This window comes from Toxotes jaculatrix, chromosome 22, assembly GCF_017976425.1.
Source record: "Toxotes jaculatrix isolate fToxJac2 chromosome 22, fToxJac2.pri, whole genome shotgun sequence".
In the NCBI taxonomy this organism is placed as follows: domain Eukaryota; kingdom Metazoa; phylum Chordata; class Actinopteri; family Toxotidae; genus Toxotes; species Toxotes jaculatrix.
The window spans coordinates 12557501-12575005 of NC_054415.1; the positions used below are offsets into that span (position 1 = coordinate 12557501).

Sequence of the window (17505 nt, forward strand, 5' to 3'; positions counted from 1 at the left end):
AGTCTGCAGATGAATGAGATTTCATTGTGTGTGTTGCTTTTTTAGAAATACAGAAAGAAAGAACAGGTCTGCAGGACTTGTTTTTTAGCCCACACAGCTCACTGTCTGCTGCTCTATATGGGTGGCAGAACACTGAAGAATGAGACAGCGTCAGTACAGGAATTTCCCAAATACCCCCACCCCTTACATGACACACACACACACAGCCTCTGCACACACACGTACAGTCCCTATACTCCTTTCAATACCAGGAGCAACTCTGCAGAGGCTGGTCCTGTGGGACCATGGAGATGCATACCACATCTGGAGAGGGAGACCCTGGGCACAGCCGCTCTCAGTGGATGTCTTAATGCAAGTCTGACATATTGAAACCTGCCGTAAATGAATGCACCATCATGTGGCATAATTCTGACATATACCTGCACACCCTCTGTATGGATGCAGACATAATCAACCCTGTTACATGCAGTTGCTTTAATTCTAGGACCAACCCTTATCAGCTGGTGGAATCCCGTTGCCATGACGATGTGCTGTGGTGATAACTACCTACAAGAGTCAATATTAGGCTGTTGTTAGGAGGCTGGTGGTTACCTAAGGAAATGCAGAGAGAATCGTTTGTGTTTTCATGTGATAGATCCCAAAGGAATAATCACATTTCCAAGACATGAACAAGATGTTAAAGCTGCTTTACGCAAACCTTGCAAGAAGAAGCCAGAAAATCTTTCATAAATAATTGATTGTTGCCTGAAGCTGGGCCAAGAAACTCCCAAAACCTTGTAAAGAAGTATTTACACAAAGTTTTGTAGATGTAAAATGAAGACTCATTCTGCAATGGTGTTATCTTCCAGCTGAAACGGCACCTTCCTACGAATTGGTTTAAAGCTGATCCAGTCACCTGCACATTAAATTTAGCTGACTGACAACATCCCTGACTCAAGCCTGTGCTCACTGAGCCTTTCCAGACAACAGTGAGAAACATCACATTTGCAAGGCTGTAAGTTCCCAAATCCTGCGAGTCTAAATCCAAACTCTGTGATGTTTTTGTTTTTTTTTTTACAGAAAATATGACAGGCAGAAGATATAAGGTTAGTGAGTCCAAATTTCTCCTGATGGAGCACTCACTCTGGACAGTTTGGAGTTGGATGTGAGGTTTTTGCTTCATCACTTTCTGTTTGGCCTTTCTCTGTGTGGGAGAAGAAGTGTCAGACAGTTTTATTACACACAGAAGTTTGGGAGAGGGGGCACAGACTCACTCTTGTACCGCTGGGATATCATCATGGATTTTGTCAGATCACACACTAACATTATAGCACGAAAATGATGGCTGGCCTATTTATCCACACCCCTCACTGCCATTTCCTGTATCCTTAGAGAGGAGGTTTTATAGCGACAGCTGACCTCCTGTCAAGTCAGATGTTAATTAAGACGGTGTCTGAATCACAGGAGATGGGATACGCTGCTCTGCTGGAGCTCCACTTGATGATTCAGGCTCTCACATGAGTATTTTGTGCATAAGCATCCAGCCTTTATTGCAGCTGTAATGCTCTGCTCAAAACAGCACAAAAAAAATTAGAGGGCAGGATCATGACTTTGCCTTCAGCGGATTCAAGATTATATGCACATGGGCATTTTTGGAGAACAGCAACGCCAAGGTTAAAATTCCCATTTTGAATCTGCATGGTACAAATCCATGTGTTGTATTTTCAAAGCATCTATTCAGTGGTTCACTAAGCTCGTCTTTGTCAAGAGGAGCATTTTTTTTCCCACAGCAGTGTGGCATCCACAGTCCTTACTCGTGATCTCTAAAGTTTCAGTCAATTTGCGTAATGGAAAAACTCAGTGCCAGAGTCAATATTGTTCTGATGATCGTAATAAAATTCTCGTGTCCATCCACTGCTCTGAATAGCACTTCCTGGAACTTCTCTGGTTTCATAATGCGATTATGAATAGGACGCTGCTGAGCGTGAAGTCGGGTCAAGAGTTCTGAGTGGAGTCACTTTCTTCCCCCTTGATGACAAATTAGTGTTGAAAGTGGTATGAAGCAAAATGGTGATCAGTATAAGAGCTTTCCATCTGTGCCCCATTAAACCTCCACTGGCTCCACCTCTCATGTTCTAAACGTGTTCATTTCAACTGATTTTTAAGTCGACACTGTTAATTATGTAAAACTACCATCAGTTGAGCTGGCAGAAGCTGGATGTTTCAATAATTTATCCATCACTTTAAACAAACTATTTCTCCCATTTATTCATTTTTTAGGTAACTGATTCAACTATTTATTCAGAAGTTTAAGCCAGCTGCAGCTTCTCTGTTTGCTTGCTTACTAATTTCCGTGCACTCTCAGTTGCAGCACATAGCTTTCAGGTGTCACAGCTGATTACGTTTTTTCATAATTGAGCTGGTTTCTTTGGAAAAATGAGAAGAATGTGAAGCAGCAGACAAAGCCTGCACCTGTCTTATGGACTTTACAACTGTTATATCTCTTGAGGCATCATATATATAAACATCTCATAAGGGTGCTGGCACTGGTGAAACGCCTAGAGTTACTAAAACCCTTTCTTAAATTATACACACACACGCACACAAAAGACATTCCTCCACACACCACCCAGCACTGCCCTCTATTGTTGATGTTGATCTCAAGCTATTGTCACAGAGTTTCTCATGGCAGATCTTGGTTAGTGAATGGCAGGGGGATGGGAGTTCAGAGTATGACATCTGTATGTGTGTTTTCGTTGGGGAGGGGGGTTAGTCCCATCGTCTTCTTCTCGAGATGCGCAGTAAAACAGCTCTCATCATTTATCTCAAATAGCTGCTTGTTCTCTCTGCAAACCCTCTTGAGACTGCGAGTCTGAGGTCAAGGATCCGACAAGCTCGTATAATCCATTATAGCTTGTGCTGAAGAACTTAAACCCCCATCACCCGTGGGAGAGGGGGAACCGAAAGACACAGAAGCAGAGTGTAGACTGAAAATAGTACAGTAGGTGTAAGAGATTAGCTAGTAAGGAATGTCTACGGAGAGATTTTAAGAGCTGCAAAGTGCAGACACAAGAGAGAAGCATCATAAATACAAGGCTCATTTAATAATTTAACATGCAGTGCCTCTTGAATTTTGATAAGTCATGAGACAAAAAGTTGGGCAGACTGTGCACTGTGGGTTCCCCAGTCTAATCCAGACTCATTGTCTTCTCAGCTTCCTGCCATGAAGCCTTAATCCTACTGAATATTCTCTTTTCTGCTTCTGTTTCTTGACACAAAAATAAAAAAATCGGGTACAGCTTTGGACGGGCCGAGACTGAACGTCAGCAGAGAATATGCACTAAGCTGATCAAGGCTGCTTTCATCTCATGTCTGCATATGTAACATCTGTTCAGTTATCCAGAAATTTGGCATGAAGCCTCTCATTTGGGCGACGATGAATAAAACATGACTGCTTCGTTTTCTCCTGTCAAAAGTGTTATGTCGCTGCTTGTCAGACTGTTGATTGGAAATGTGATAAACTGAGCATAAAGCTAGATAGGGGCTCTGGTTTGTTGCTGATTGTGATTGGATAGGCGATCGATTAGTTTATTTTGATGATCAGTTAATTGTTTATGGCATTTTTCAAGCAAAATTGGCAAATAATCATTGGTTGCAGCAGAGAGTGAAGACCAATATAAATAACAGGCTAATGGGCTGCTTGTTGGAGTTTAGCATAATGACAGGAAACGCTCTGTAATTGGAGTCACTGCCCTCTCCACATTCTAAATATATGCAAAATACATCAACATTAACTGATAAGATCAGAAAACGTACATAATGGTGGATGAACTGTGTACTGGAACCATCTCACATCAGATATTAGCTATCCTTCCCCCTCGCCTGCTTGAAACCGGAGGTGCGTTAAGAGCCAGAATATAAAAAAATACTGAGACAAAAGGAAGAGGAGAGAAATCGATGCCTTGGCTGGGCTGCGTGTGCAGAGAGCGGTGCAGTCAGTTCCATGTATGGAAGATGGCAGGGAGGAAGGTATGCATGAGGCCTGGTTGATGTCAGAGACGGGGGAGACTGGCCGCTGTCCTGGCTGAAGCCCGGTGGGGGACATCCGGACTGGCAGCAGGTGACTGCAGGACAGAGAGCCACATGGACGCACTCGAGCATGCAAGAGTGTAGTTTACTCAAGCATGTAAGCATTACAGGTCAGCATGAAATGATACAGAAACATTTACAGTGAGTTTCCTACAGTGGAAAAGACAGGAGACATGCATCAGTGGTGGGCACTTCTGCTCCAACTGTGTCAGGGTGACCATATACTGCACCTGCTGTGAACTGAACTGACTGGAAAGGATGCATTGATTAATCTGCTGGGGGTCCTCGTGGAAAAAAAAAGATACCACAGGCCCCTCATCACTTTAAAAATGGCCCCTCATTTACAGGAACTGAAGGTTACACAGTCCCCTGTGTGGATAGCTTGGATACATTTTAGAAAGAACAGATGGTGATGAAAAGGGCTCCAGTAAAATACAGTAAGACCATAAACTGTTATGACAGAACGAAATGCATAATAAAGGCTGTGTTTCTGGATCTAATGGGCCAAAATGTTGAACTATACCTTTGTGGCTTTTTGAGGGGCAGATTAGTCCAAATTAGGGTTGAGTAACATGAAAGTACACCGTGAAACAAATTTGTCTAATGTTGGAGATTTTGCCATACAGTGAAAATGTATCTGTCCTTTTAATATCTTTGGTTGACTTAATATTGCTGGACTTCCTGCATTATGTGATTGTTGTGCAAATGCACTGAACTACCTTGACTTGTCAGACATTTATTTTACCACATTATTTGACAAAGGCATTGCTGGAGTTTTTTTTTTTCTCAAAAAGGTCAAACATTTACATTACTTTTTATGTGGTCAAGTAGTTTTTTTTAGTGTTTCTTGGCCTCCTTTCCTGTGGTCTGATGGCTTCTTTATAGGCCTATATAGCACTGATAATAAAAAGAATAAAAAGTCAATCAGGGAGAAATCCACGCCTGTAGAGTAAGTTACCACACTGACAGTAGAATAAATAAAATAGAAAGTTTGGCTCTGAGTCAGCAGGTGTGGTTTTACAGTTTTACACTCACTAAAAAAAAAAAAAAAAAAAGTAACTGTATTGCAGCCTCATCTGAAACTCACGACTGAATGCTGCAGGCCAGGTAGTCTGCTGCGGGTTTGGCTGCAAAGAGCTGTCAAACCGTGTGAAATGTAGGAAATCACAAATGTTAGAAAGAGATGACGAGGCTGGTTTCACCAAAGGTAAACGTCATTTACTGGGAAATTCCTGAAATGAACATCAGGCATTTGTATCTGGATAAACTGTGTCACATAATAGAGTTTTTCATGGTACTTTGAGTCAGTTCGAAATGTACTATATAAATCTTTTCACTGTTCACTCTTACTCTACTTTAAATGTCCACTTTTTCCTCTCAGTGTTTCACTTCTTGCTTCTTGCTCTGTTTCTGCATTTCTCAATTCTTGCCCATGTTTCCTTCCTGTTTGTGTGCTCCGCTCTCTGATGACTGGGTTATTATTGCTGCAAGTGTTGAAAAGCTGGCAGGGCTGAAAAGACACTGGCACCACAAAGGCAGTAGCATCATCATCATCATCAGCAGCAGCAGCAGCAGTAGCAGCAGCAGCAGCAGCGAGGCTCTGCGTTCAATGTGTGGAAAGACATTTACATTTCAAAAGAGGCAGATGAGATGAATCGCCGTACTTTTACAATATCTGACATCCTCACTTCACTTGTTCCACCACATCCTCTTTCACTCTCTCGACCCCCCCTCCTCCCCCCACCCCCCTTTCTGCAGTTCTCGCTGACATTCTATCTGTCTCTCTCTTTCCACTCTCACATTTATCACAAATACGTAGACGTGCTTTCAGCTGATATCAAGTTAGTTTGAAGGAGCAGTTTGACATTTTGGGAAATATGCTTGTTCACTTTCTTGCTGAGAGCAGCTGGAGCCAGCAGCCAGTTAGCTTAGTGTGATGAACAGTGATGAACTATTGCATTAAATTGTAATTTTGATATCATATGTTTAGGGCCACTTCCAATAAATGAAATATGGCTTTAATTTTAAAATACTCACATTTAGGATGCTATGTCAGTGGATTAATGTCACTGGATGAAATTACAAATGTTGATGTACATACAGGCCCGTTTTTAATATTTGTTTCTCTCTGCTTTCTCCCTCCAGTTCGGCGTATGACGTGGTCTTGAGGCAGAAGGTTGCGGTGAAGAAACTGTCCAGGCCATTTCAGTCTCTGATCCACAGCCGCCGCTCGTACCGGGAACTCAGACTGCTCAAGCACATGAAACACGAGAATGTTAGTGCTCCATATAAAAATACCCCGAGACAGACAGACGCAGCTCTCTGCATGTTTCTGCTCTGTTATTGATCTGCTCTGCTCGTCTCTGCCTCTGTCTCTGCAGGTAATAGGGCTGCTGGACGTCTTCACACCTGCTGCAATGTTAGAAGACTTCAATGAACTGTAAGTTGTTGTTTTTTTTGTTTACTACAAGCTATACAGCTGTCCACTTTTCACCAAAATGCAATGATTCTGCTGTGAAAGGGTATGGTGATGGTGGTGGAGATGATCCTGGGGATAATAGGAGCGTAGACATGTCGGTAGAGACAGTTGCCATGGCAGCGTCACCATGTTCTCCTCTAACTGAAGCTCCCCCGACCCATACATACACTTTCCCCTTTTCCAGCTACCTGGTGACTAACCTGATGGGTGCAGACCTCAATAACATCGTTAAATTTCAGAGGTTGTCAGACGAGCACGTGCAGTTCTTAATTTACCAGCTCCTCCGTGGCCTCAAGGTAACTGACTCCGTCGTGATACAACTGCTGCTGTGCCATGCTAAAGGTATCATAGGATGCACTATATGTTAGTATGCAGACAGAAACTGTAGCCTGTGTTGCACAAATACTCGATATGGACATTATGTTGTTCTTTGTGACTTGCTAACGCCGGATGAGTCTAGCAGAGCTGGCCAGCTGTTCGGCCTTCCCCGTTACCATGGGACAGACAAAAGCAGTCTTCCCTCGGGCAAGGGGCTAATATGGTGAACTGCACTGCTGACCCCTGTCTCCCTTTATGTCCTCTCTCTCCTCTCTCCTCCCCCTCATCCTCCTGCCCCACCCCGTTGCCTGTTGAACAGTACATCCATTCAGCGGGATTGATCCACAGAGTGAGTTCTTCCTCTTCGCTCTTCCTGTCATTTTGTCCATCCAGTCTGAGAGATTGTTGCAGCACTCGCCTGATTTAAAAGGGAAAATAAATCTCTTTTAACCTCTTAACATACAGCTTTCCCTTTGTATTCCCTCCAGTCTGACAGTATCATCAGCTTGTTCTGACCCTTTATAAAATATATGTGATGTCTAGACTGAGGGAAATTCTCTTTCTACTGATACTTTCTATCAGTATGTTCGGTTCGGAATAGAGGCTGAGTGGTTTATGGAGTTTAGTATTCATGCCCATCCTTCTTCCTGGAGATACATCTTTACTCTCATCATGCTTCTCTCTTTGTCTGCTTTCCTCTTTTTTTTTCCAGGACCTCAAGCCAAGTAATGTGGCAGTAAATGAAGACTGTGAGCTGAGGGTAAGACTGACCCTTACTGTAAACCTGCAAATCCTTCACTCCAACCTACAGCATGAACCCCATCCCTTAGAGAAACTGTACATATCCCACAGATTCTGGACTTTGGATTGGCCAGGCAGACAGATGACGAGATGACAGGGTACGTGGCGACTCGCTGGTATCGAGCACCGGAGATCATGCTGAACTGGATGCACTACAATCAAAACGGTAAGATGCCATCAAACTATAGACAAGTTTTTTTTTTCAGAGGCAATCTCATTAAATGTTATCTGACTGATTAAACCTCTAATGTTTCTGTTCCAGTTGATATTTGGTCTGTGGGATGCATTATGGGAGAGCTACTGAAGGGAAAAGTCCTTTTTCCTGGCACTGACTGTATCCTTTGTCGGCACGGCATTGGTCAGTTACAATTTGCAGCTTTCCCCCCGTCTTAGCATCAGCCTTCCATTACCTCTTTAAAGTGCCCTGTGGACGCAGACTTCTTGTGGATTTGCATTACAATCCCAGGCCTTTCTGAAGGGGAGGTGCATCAACAGAGAGAACCGTGGAATGAATAGGGTCCATCACAAAAGGCTAAATTATCTAGCTTGTTGCATTCAGTGTCTAAGAGCACAGCTAAAACGAATTTGATTTACTTATCTTTGTGTGTTGTGCTACTTGTGCTGTCCAGAGGAGACCGGTTGACTTTTTGCTGTGTTCAGGAGAAAGTAGAGTTTGTCTTCATTGTTCTCCAGCGTGACAAGATAATATGACAAGTCAAGTCCTGCAGGTTGATGACTTTTCACAAATCTCGATGACCCTTGACCCCTCCTCCTCTGAGATATTGACCAGCTGAAGAGAATCATGGAGGTGGTTGGGACTCCGACACCCGAGTTGCTAAAGAAGATCTGTTCTGAACATGTAAGAGAGGGAAGAATGAATAGTGGTTAGAGAAAAATGTTTAGAGGAATATACAGTATAACATACAGTATAATGAAATCAACTTGTTTGATTGATTATTCGTTCCACTAACATGGCTGTTGATGGAATAGTCAATATGTGGAAGTGTTGGGTGACTGATCACGGACTATTTGACACCAAACGATCCACAGTGTCACATGCCACGGGTTGAAAGCTGGTCTCTGTTTGCAGGCGCAGAAGTACATCCAGTCTCTGCCCTTCATGCCCCAGCAGGACCTGGAAAAGATCTTTAGAGGAGCAAATCCACTAGGTGGGTGCTGCGCCACATATTGGATTATCAAACTCTTAAATCTAATCACACGGCTTAGTACAGAGGCTGTTAAAGCTCAAGTTGCTCTGTCCATATTGTGAATCTGAAATTCACTAATGCAGCTGTGATCGTATCCCAGCCGTCTATCACCAGTCTCTCTGCATCTGTCTCTCCGTTAGCCGTTGATCTGTTGAAGCGCATGCTGGTTCTGGACTGTGATGGGAGGATCTCGGCCAGCGAGGCTCTGTCACACCCCTACTTCTCACAGTACCACGATCCAGACGACGAGCCGGAGGCCCCGCCTTACGATCAAACGCTGGAGAGCAAAGACCGAACTCTAGAAGAATGGAAAGGTAAAGCTTTAATCTGAGAAGAGGACAAAATGAAGAACATGATGTGATTGCAGCATATCCATGGCATTTTAAAATGTCCAGATATTGTCTAATTCTCAATTTCTTACACATAATTGCTCTCACTTCCTTTTGCAAACACTTTTAGAAGGGCAGCGTTTGACTTGCAGAGGAAGAAGTTGCACAAACCAGAGCAGATGTAAAGTGAACTTCAAGCTGCAGAGCTTTTTGCATTAGGGATTATGCAACGATGAGTTTAAGCCTGCATGGGTGTTGTAGGAAGGCTGACTGCACCACCGAAGTAATATGGGTTTGAAGCTATTCAGAGATGTCATTTATAACATCACAAATATGATTACGTTTTAGTTCAGCAGGGAGTTTTATGGTTTGTGAAATGCCCCAGAGGAGATGTGAGTCATGCTGGATAACTTTGCATCGTTAGCATCTTAATTTGGAGTTTCTTTGAAAGGCTAGTACACATAGCTGAACAAGCACATTTAAAATAGCACTGAATAAAGCTTGCACCAGAAATCTTCTTTGCTTTTTTAAATTACCTTGTGTTTTGACAATGAAGTGTCAAAGTAGCAGTTTTGCAATTTCACAGTTTAAATGGACTGTTTCAACCCATAACAGAGCTTCTCTTCCCTTAATTCTCTCACGTGTGTGTGTGTGTATAGAGTTGGTATTCGAGGAGGTGAGCAGCTTCAAAGCAGCCAGCAGCAAGACTGATAGCCTTCAGGTGGAGCAGTAAGCCGCCCTCTGCTCTGCCTCTACCTGGACAAGGACCTCGTACTCAGTGAAGTGGGACAAGGACTGTGGCAAGAAAACTCTGCATTCCCGCTGCTCAGTGTGACTGTGTTTGATTGCCTGTCATGAGATGTTTTTGAGCAGCGGAGGGGGGGGGCGGGGGGGCTGGACGGTCTCCACGGGATCAGATCAGCACACATCACAATTACTGGGAGCATTTTAGAATGAGATAGAAGAATCCCTCCAGTGCTGAAAGTTGCTTCCTCTTATGTTTCCACTCTTACGTGAGGTTAAAATGCGGAACAGCTCAACTCGTCTACATCAGGGATCACAGAGGACGTGAGGATTCATACGAGGGAGTAACTTTAAGGAGCTGAACTTTGTTTACAGGGCTGACAGAACAAGATGGAAGGAAGAAAAAAAAAAAGCAAGCACTCTAGGATTTCCAAAGCAACGACAGGCCAACTGATCCCTCATCATGACAAATACCATAAGCAGTCACTGCTTACATATATGGAATTCATGTTTAAAAGCTTGCTGCAGTGCCACGTCATGCCACAGAACAGCTTTAGCCTGCATACTACTGCATGATTTTTGTGCATTTTATTATTATAGCATATTACTGGTACTGTACTATAACCATTAAGACTGCTTATTGCATCTGCCTTACTGGTTTCAAACCAGTTCGAGGGTCAGAAGAGAGGCATTACCAGGAGTGTGACCAACTTTCAACCCGTTTATCTTCATCGGTTCCTCACCATAAAAAAATATGAAACAAAACCAAACAGAAAGCAGATGTTCTTCCTCTGATGAAAATCATCCTCTCCTGCTTGTGGAATAGTAAACACCAACTGTGCTATTAATTAGCAAGGTAATTGATATATGCCAAAGCTGGAACAGAATGACTGTGCTGCAGGTCTGTGTTTACAGTGCGACCTCGCTTCTCATATACAGTTTCCGCTGATGGCTGATTTCTGATCACCTGTCGGCTTTGTCACCATGCCACCAGGTTTCCGTGGTTGGCTGCTGTGTCTTTTACAGCCATGGTTTGTGTTTACAATAATTAAGATTACAGGCATTTTGTAAACTGTTAGAAACAGTCTCCAGAATGTGCGTAAACAGTGCTGGATAAAAATCTATTATACAACTTGTAGCTCCATCCAAGCAACGACCGGTCAAACACTCGGACTGATGAGTTGTGTTAAGCAGCCGTATTTGGCTGTCTGTGGTAACCAGGGAGCTCATTGGTGATCTTTCATGTTTCCTCAGGTTCTTTTCAGTTTTCATGATGCTTGAATATTATAAAGGAAACTGCCCAGACTGCACACATTCATTAGTGACCACAGTATTAAAGCCCTGGGGATGTTCTTTACCTCATTTGTGAGTATTTAAAAGTTGCTGCAGCTTATAGCTTACTGCAACCTTATTATACCCACAGTCGCATAAGGAACACCCTCACAGGGGACACTTGTATAAGCAGCATGAGCTCAGTGCACATACAGATTATTACAACAAATGGCTGACTTCCTCCCTGACACTGTGTTATTCATCTTGCAGCAGACTGGAGTTTTGGTTCTACAATTTTTTTTTTTTTTTTTTGCTGAGGTAGAAATAATCTGCTTGTGTTAGACCACACTGCACACGGCCAATGAACCACAGGTTTTGATAGCTAAAAAAATTAAGGTCAGTGAAAATGTCACGAGGTAAAGAGGACAAAGCATGAAGTCTCGTGCTCGAAAAAAAAAAAATACTGTCTGTCTGGCTTACCATGCATCTTCAGTGTAGCCAGATAAAACTTATATCTGGCTATTCTTAAACCTAATCTTTATAGTATCTGGATACGAGTTGAACATGGATGTTTTCTGGGTTAATTTCCTCTAATGACAAGTAGCAATTTTCTGGGTTAGTTAGCCAAACTGACCTTTTAATGCCAAGCAGCTGTGGAGCTTTGGCTTACACTCAGATTTAACTCAATGAATTAGATTATTTCTACCTCAAACCTCATTTTTGAGAAACACCAGAAAGGAAACATATTCTGAACTATTTTTTTTTTCTGTAACGGTTCACACTGGAGTGGTACACGTAGCCTTCTGTGCAAGTTGTCCATGAACACTGGATGCAAAATGCTGAATTTACAGTCCAAGCGAATCGAAGCTGTCCGTCTCAGTCAAAGCGTGTTAGAGCTCTGAATGTTCAAGTGTTACGTGCTTATGTGGATGTTGTACATGTGGTGGATTTGAATAGCAAACTGCAAACCGAATGTATATGTATACTGTATGTGTGTATGTTACAAGTTAGAAGTGTCTTTTGAATACATGGTGGCATGTGATTCCGCTGTAGCCATGAGTTTCAGATCAATCAACTGAATGTCAGCTCATGATTTTCCAACGATTCAGATGATTTTCTCATTCATCATCACTTTGGCAAGTCTTGGCTTCAACAGAATAAACACCATCATTTCTGTTTGTCGGTCTAACATATTCTCTGCACATTATATTATGTGGTCAAAACTATGTGGACAGGGATGTCCAGGTTTGGGTCTTTTAAGTCATAGTTGCAGTTAAAGAATATCAATTCTACACAATTCAGGGATCTTTTAGACAACAATGTCCAGAGCGTACCCTGCCTCTCGCCCAGAATGTTAGCTGGGATTGGTTCCAGCCCTCCTGTAATCCTCAAAAGGATTATAGGAGGAAGGCCCTTTCCTGGTTCGACATGAAAGTACCCCCATACACAAAGCTAGGTCCATTAAGACATTATTTTGCCAGACCTCAGCCCCATGAACTGGAACACTGACTGTGACTCAGGCTTAATCACCGAGCCCGCCCTGCAGCCAGGTAAGGTCTTCTGGAAAGCCTTTCCATCAGAGCGACATAGTAAAGCCCATGGTTTTGAATGAGATGTTCAGTAATGACATATTATCATAGTATAGTATGGCAGTACAGTACTATAGCTGAGTAAATAATACATGTAAATACAATACTAAAAAGCAGTGTTTGTATATTATGACATTATAGCACAGCATGCTATAGAAAAGTACAGTATAAAATAGTATAGTGACATTGTTATGACCCCAGAAGAGAAAATCATTTAAGAACGTTGTTAATGGAATAAAATGAAATTTATATATACACACACATCAAACTCATTTACACACTGTAAAAGAGTGTTACAGAAACATTCCCACATAATTCCAATAAGAAATATAACATGGGTATGTTAGGGGTGTCAGCTTTACGTGGGCAGATGTTTGGATGGTTTGGTGGTGTTTTTTTTTCACATTGTAGACACACCCACAGACTGCCCTGGGCAACCAGGACCCATGACTAACAACGTGTGTGTATATGTGTGTGTTTGTGCGTGTGTTGGGGGTGTAACTGGCGACCCTGCGAGGCGCACAACTGGTCGGCTGGTTCATCTGGAGGAATTTTGCACCGCACCAAACTCTTCACCCGCAGGCACGAACAGCGCGTCCTGGGCGTGTGAAATCAAAACTTCATTTCTTCACATGAGCGAACCGGACCCAAGAGGCGAGCGGACCCGCATCCTGACCTCAGCCCTGTTGAGTCTGTAGGGTATGGCTGTGCGGTCCAGGACGGGATTCTACCGGCAGGAGGTAAACAGAACTGTGTGGGAGGTTCCGGAGAGGTACCGGGACTTGAAGCAGGTCGGAACAGGAGCCTACGGAACTGTGTGGTGAGTCTCAGAGAAACACCGACTCAGTATCAGCTGTCTGGGGGGCCAGGCTTTATGTGATGTCGGACTCTAGTTTCACTCAGTGAAAACAGTATTAACTATTACTATAACTAACTATTACAAATATATTTTCACCAAAACCAGCTCCTCCTGCTTCCTGACAGATAAACGGTTTAAAGGACAGTGTGGAAATAACGACTGAGGTTTACTCTCGTTGCAGCAATCGACTACGACGAAGCAACAATTAGCCCTCATTGTATTTTAAGTTTTAATGTGCACCCTCTGACCTTTGCTTAATAAACAATTAACAAATAAATAAATAAGACCTAGTATATATATATATATATTTATGGATCTGAATGAGGTTAACTTGACTATAACACTCGTGCAGCAGCACGGCTGCCTGTGTGGGGTATTTTGGTCAGGAGTCTCTGCACAGCTGGCTCTGCAGGGCCTCTCTTTGCATTGTGTTGTGTGGATGAGGGTGAACAAAGAAAACCACCCCCAGTCTCATTGTTAGGAGAAGTCAAAGACCCCGAGTTGAGTGCATAGAAGGCATTGTGAATTGTCATAGCAGGGAAGGCACAGTTCTAATTAATAACATTAATAAATGGCTCCATTAAGGTGTCCCAGATGTTATTAAGTACACCTGTGGATTTCCTTGATGACACCAAAATGAAAATGAGCTGTAGTAATTAGGAAAACGTCAGTTCAACCATTTATTTTTAAAGATACTTACATAATATGGGTCTGTCTGTTTCAGCTCAGCATGGGACCGCCGGACAAGCACGCAGGTGGCCATCAAGAAGCTCCACCGGCCCTTCCAGTCCAAACTTTTTGCCAAAAGGGCGTACAGAGAGCTGCGACTCCTCAAACACATGAAGCATGAAAATGTAAGAGCACTCATTCATGACAAAGGAAGGATAACTTTAAAGCTGCACAATTAGGTTTTTTTTTCCAAAACACATTTTATGCCTTTAAAAACAAAAGAGGGGAATGGGTTTGTAGCATGATGTAGGATCAGATTTAATGTTTGATTTTTATTTCCGAGCAGGTGATTGGACTGCTGGACGTCTTCACTGCTGAAATCTCATTGGACCGGCTTCGTGACTTGTGAGTTTCTGTGCCTTCTCTAAACACTCACTCTTAAAGCAGTCGGTGTGTTTCAGATGATCTGACTCCTCCTCCTCCTCCTCCTCCTCCTCCTCTCTTCCTCTCTCCTCCACAGCTACCTGGTGATGCCGTTCATGGGCACTGACCTTGGGAAGCTGATGAAGCTGGAGAGATTATCAGAGGACAGAGTGCAGTTCCTGGTCTATCAGATGCTGAAAGGGCTCAAGGTGAACAGCTTTACCAACATATTGACTCTACTTGTACTGATCAGTGTGAATAAATGTAAATCCAGTTATGTCTTACTTTACTTAGTTAAAGGATAAAGTCATGTAACATGTTTGTTTCAGTGAGTTGAGCTTAAGTTTCTGATGTCGCCTGTGTCTTCTCTCCTCAGTATATCCACTCTGCAGGGATCATCCACAGGGTGCGTGAACTTTGACCTTTCAAACCATGAGCTTTTGGGGGTGGGGTTCTTTTTTCACACACAATCCCATTCATCCTGATTCCCACAAAGGGAGCTTTGCTCTGTGTGTGTCTGTGTGTATTCATGTCTTTCTAAACTCAGCACAGAACGATACGTTAAATTTCGTTACTGAAATGTCCCCGATGTCATTCTGTTCCACTTTGCTTCCTGAAATTAACCAGGAAGTGTAAATATAATAAATTCTGTCCTCAAAACATGAACAAATGTCAAGCAGATGTCTTCTGATTTTACTAATATTCTCATTATATCCTCTGTCTCATACCTCTGTGTCCCTCAGGACCTTAAACCTGGAAATTTAGCCATTAACCCGGACTGTGAGTTAAAGGTACTCCAACTCAAAATACAGCCATCTTTTGAAGTACTTCCCATACATTAGCACGTTGTCATGTTAGAGTTGTCATGTTTACTCTTCTCTCTGATTTAGATTCTTGACTTTGGCCTGGCGAGGCAGGCAGACGCAGAAATGACCGGCTACGTTGTGACACGCTGGTACAGAGCGCCCGAGGTTATCCTCAACTGGATGCACTACACGCAAACTGGTAAACCTTCATGTATCTCAACACGTGTGGACAGGAGTGCAGGAAAAATAAAACACGGTTCAGTGAGAAAGCTGACCTTTGCTCTCTGTTGCAGTGGATATCTGGTCTGCAGGTTGCATCATGGCAGAGATGCTGCTGGGAAAGCCGCTGTTTAAAGGAAGCGATCGTATCCTTAACTGTCCTCGAGACCGGCTTGACCTTTTGCTTCACACTGTGTCAAACCTGTGGGACGCAACATGAGAGAGAAACAAGTCAGAATCCGTCTAGATCTGTTGTACTTGGCTAGCAATCCTTCAGATCCTGGCCAGTGTTACCTGCAAACCAATGAAATTCTTTAAATAGCGACAAATACGTTGACATTCTTGTTGATCACACTAGGACTATAAACTAATAGAAAGCTCATATTAGAATAGTCAAAATGCCTGCAGCTGATGATACTTGACCATAGCTACTGTCAGACCTGGACCAACTCAGAGAAATCATGAAGATTACAGGAACGCCAGCCGCCGACTTTGTTGTGAAGCTACAGAGTCAAGATGTAAGACGTATTAAAGTTACACTCAGTGTAAAATCTGATACACATTGTATCCCAGTGTTTCACTACCACTAATCACAAAAGAAAAGGGATTAGAAGAAAATATAGTCCATGCAAATATGTTCAAACTCCCTAATCATACCATCTTCTGTCACCTTTCTCTCTCCACTTCCTCTAACAGGCCAAAAACTACATCAGAAGTCTACCAAAAGTGCCAAAGAAAGACTTGCACTCTGTTTTCTCCAAAGCTAGTTCAAATGGTATGTGAAGATCTCTGTTCTCCAGTTTATCTGCCTGTTATTAAATCCTATCACTCTGACTCTGACATGTCCACGTGCATCGCAGCAGTGTGTGTCTTGGAAAAGATGCTGCTTCTGGACCCCGAGCGGAGGGTGAGCGCCTCGGAGGCGCTGGACCTGCCTTTCTTTAGCGAGTTCAGGGACGCAGAGGAGGAGACTGAGGCGCAGCCGTACGATCAGACCATGGACAACACAGACCTGCCGCTGGACCAGTGGAAACGTAAGAGATCTGGGACGAGCTGGTTTGGATTTTAAGATGCATGTATCAATATTTTTATCTTAACAAAGAATCTATGAAGAGTTATGTAGTAAGAAATGAATTCTTTTAGGGTTGTTACAGTGACAGCTGTTTGCCAGAAGAGGTCACTAATGGTCTTAGATGGTCTTTGTTGCTTTGCTTTGCTTTGATTGCTTTGGTTTCATTAGATAAAAGGCAAAGATGCTGAACTTGAATCTGGACACAGACATGATTTAGAACAGCTGATGCATAATAATCCCTCTCCTGTGTGTTTGTACAGGTCACACTTTCACAGAGATACTGACCTTCAGGCCGCCCAGGGACTCAAAGGAGACGTCACTTTAAGAGCACACATACACAACATACCTCTGCACACACATTCTCACACTCACACGCTCACACACTTAGAAACGTGCACCCAAAAATATTCTTTTCCTTTGTTGTATTTGTGTAGCCTAAATGGATGTTACTAGTTTTTGCCTTCAAGTTTTTGCTTTCAATAAATGTGATTTGCTCACTTTTTAATAAACTCAGTTGTGATTTTAGTGTTTGTGTGCCAGATGATTTTGTCCATCGTCCGTAAACATCATGTTTAAATTCATGCTGGTTCCTTAAACTCAGTCCATTTATTATGTAGCAGTTTTTTTAATCTGTTTGCATTTTGATAAT

The 17505-nt window shown here is 42.8% G+C and overlaps 2 protein-coding genes across 3 annotated transcripts in view; both read left to right on the forward strand.

Moving 5' to 3' along the window:
• Window positions 1-12397, forward strand: part of mapk11 (mitogen-activated protein kinase 11) — a 12927-nt gene extending 530 nt beyond the window's left edge. The window contains exons 2-12 of the mRNA XM_041030629.1: window positions 6214-6343; window positions 6450-6508; window positions 6732-6843; window positions 7185-7214; window positions 7578-7625; window positions 7718-7832; window positions 7929-8000; window positions 8446-8525; window positions 8757-8835; window positions 9015-9188; window positions 9863-12397. Of these exons, the coding sequence (XP_040886563.1) occupies window positions 6214-6343; window positions 6450-6508; window positions 6732-6843; window positions 7185-7214; window positions 7578-7625; window positions 7718-7832; window positions 7929-8000; window positions 8446-8525; window positions 8757-8835; window positions 9015-9188; window positions 9863-9936 (973 nt within the window). The 3' untranslated portion in view covers window positions 9937-12397. The remainder of the gene's footprint in view (window positions 1-6213; window positions 6344-6449; window positions 6509-6731; window positions 6844-7184; window positions 7215-7577; window positions 7626-7717; window positions 7833-7928; window positions 8001-8445; window positions 8526-8756; window positions 8836-9014; window positions 9189-9862) is intronic.
• An 868-nt stretch (window positions 12398-13265) lies between these two features.
• mapk12b (mitogen-activated protein kinase 12b) lies at window positions 13266-17375 on the forward strand. 2 transcript variants are annotated; one of them, XM_041029954.1, is made up of 12 exons: window positions 13266-13628; window positions 14392-14521; window positions 14683-14741; window positions 14857-14968; window positions 15136-15165; window positions 15503-15550; window positions 15650-15764; window positions 15859-15930; window positions 16223-16302; window positions 16481-16559; window positions 16645-16818; window positions 17117-17375. In XM_041029954.1, the coding sequence occupies exons 1-12, from the start codon at window positions 13510-13512 to the stop codon at window positions 17179-17181; spliced, it is 1083 nt and encodes a 360-aa protein (XP_040885888.1). In that variant the 5' UTR covers window positions 13266-13509; the 3' UTR covers window positions 17182-17375. The 2 variants fall into 2 exon arrangements, with proteins under 2 accessions (XP_040885888.1, XP_040885889.1); XM_041029955.1 differs by having other exon boundaries at window positions 16648-16818.
• The last annotated feature ends 130 nt before the right edge of the window (window positions 17376-17505 follow it).

What these genes read in the sequence shown, in the direction of transcription:
- mapk12b (XM_041029954.1), top strand. Translation starts at nt 13,510, where the DNA reads ATGGCTGTGCGGTCCAGGACGGGATTCTACCGGCAGGAGGTAAACAGA. An exon ending in AACACATGAAGCATGAAAAT is followed by an intron (nt 14,522 to 14,682) that starts GTAAGAGCACTC and finishes ATTTCCGAGCAG; the next exon opens with GTGATTGGACTGCTGGACGT. An exon ending in TTGGACCGGCTTCGTGACTT is followed by an intron (nt 14,742 to 14,856) that starts GTGAGTTTCTGT and finishes TCTCCTCCACAG; the next exon opens with CTACCTGGTGATGCCGTTCA.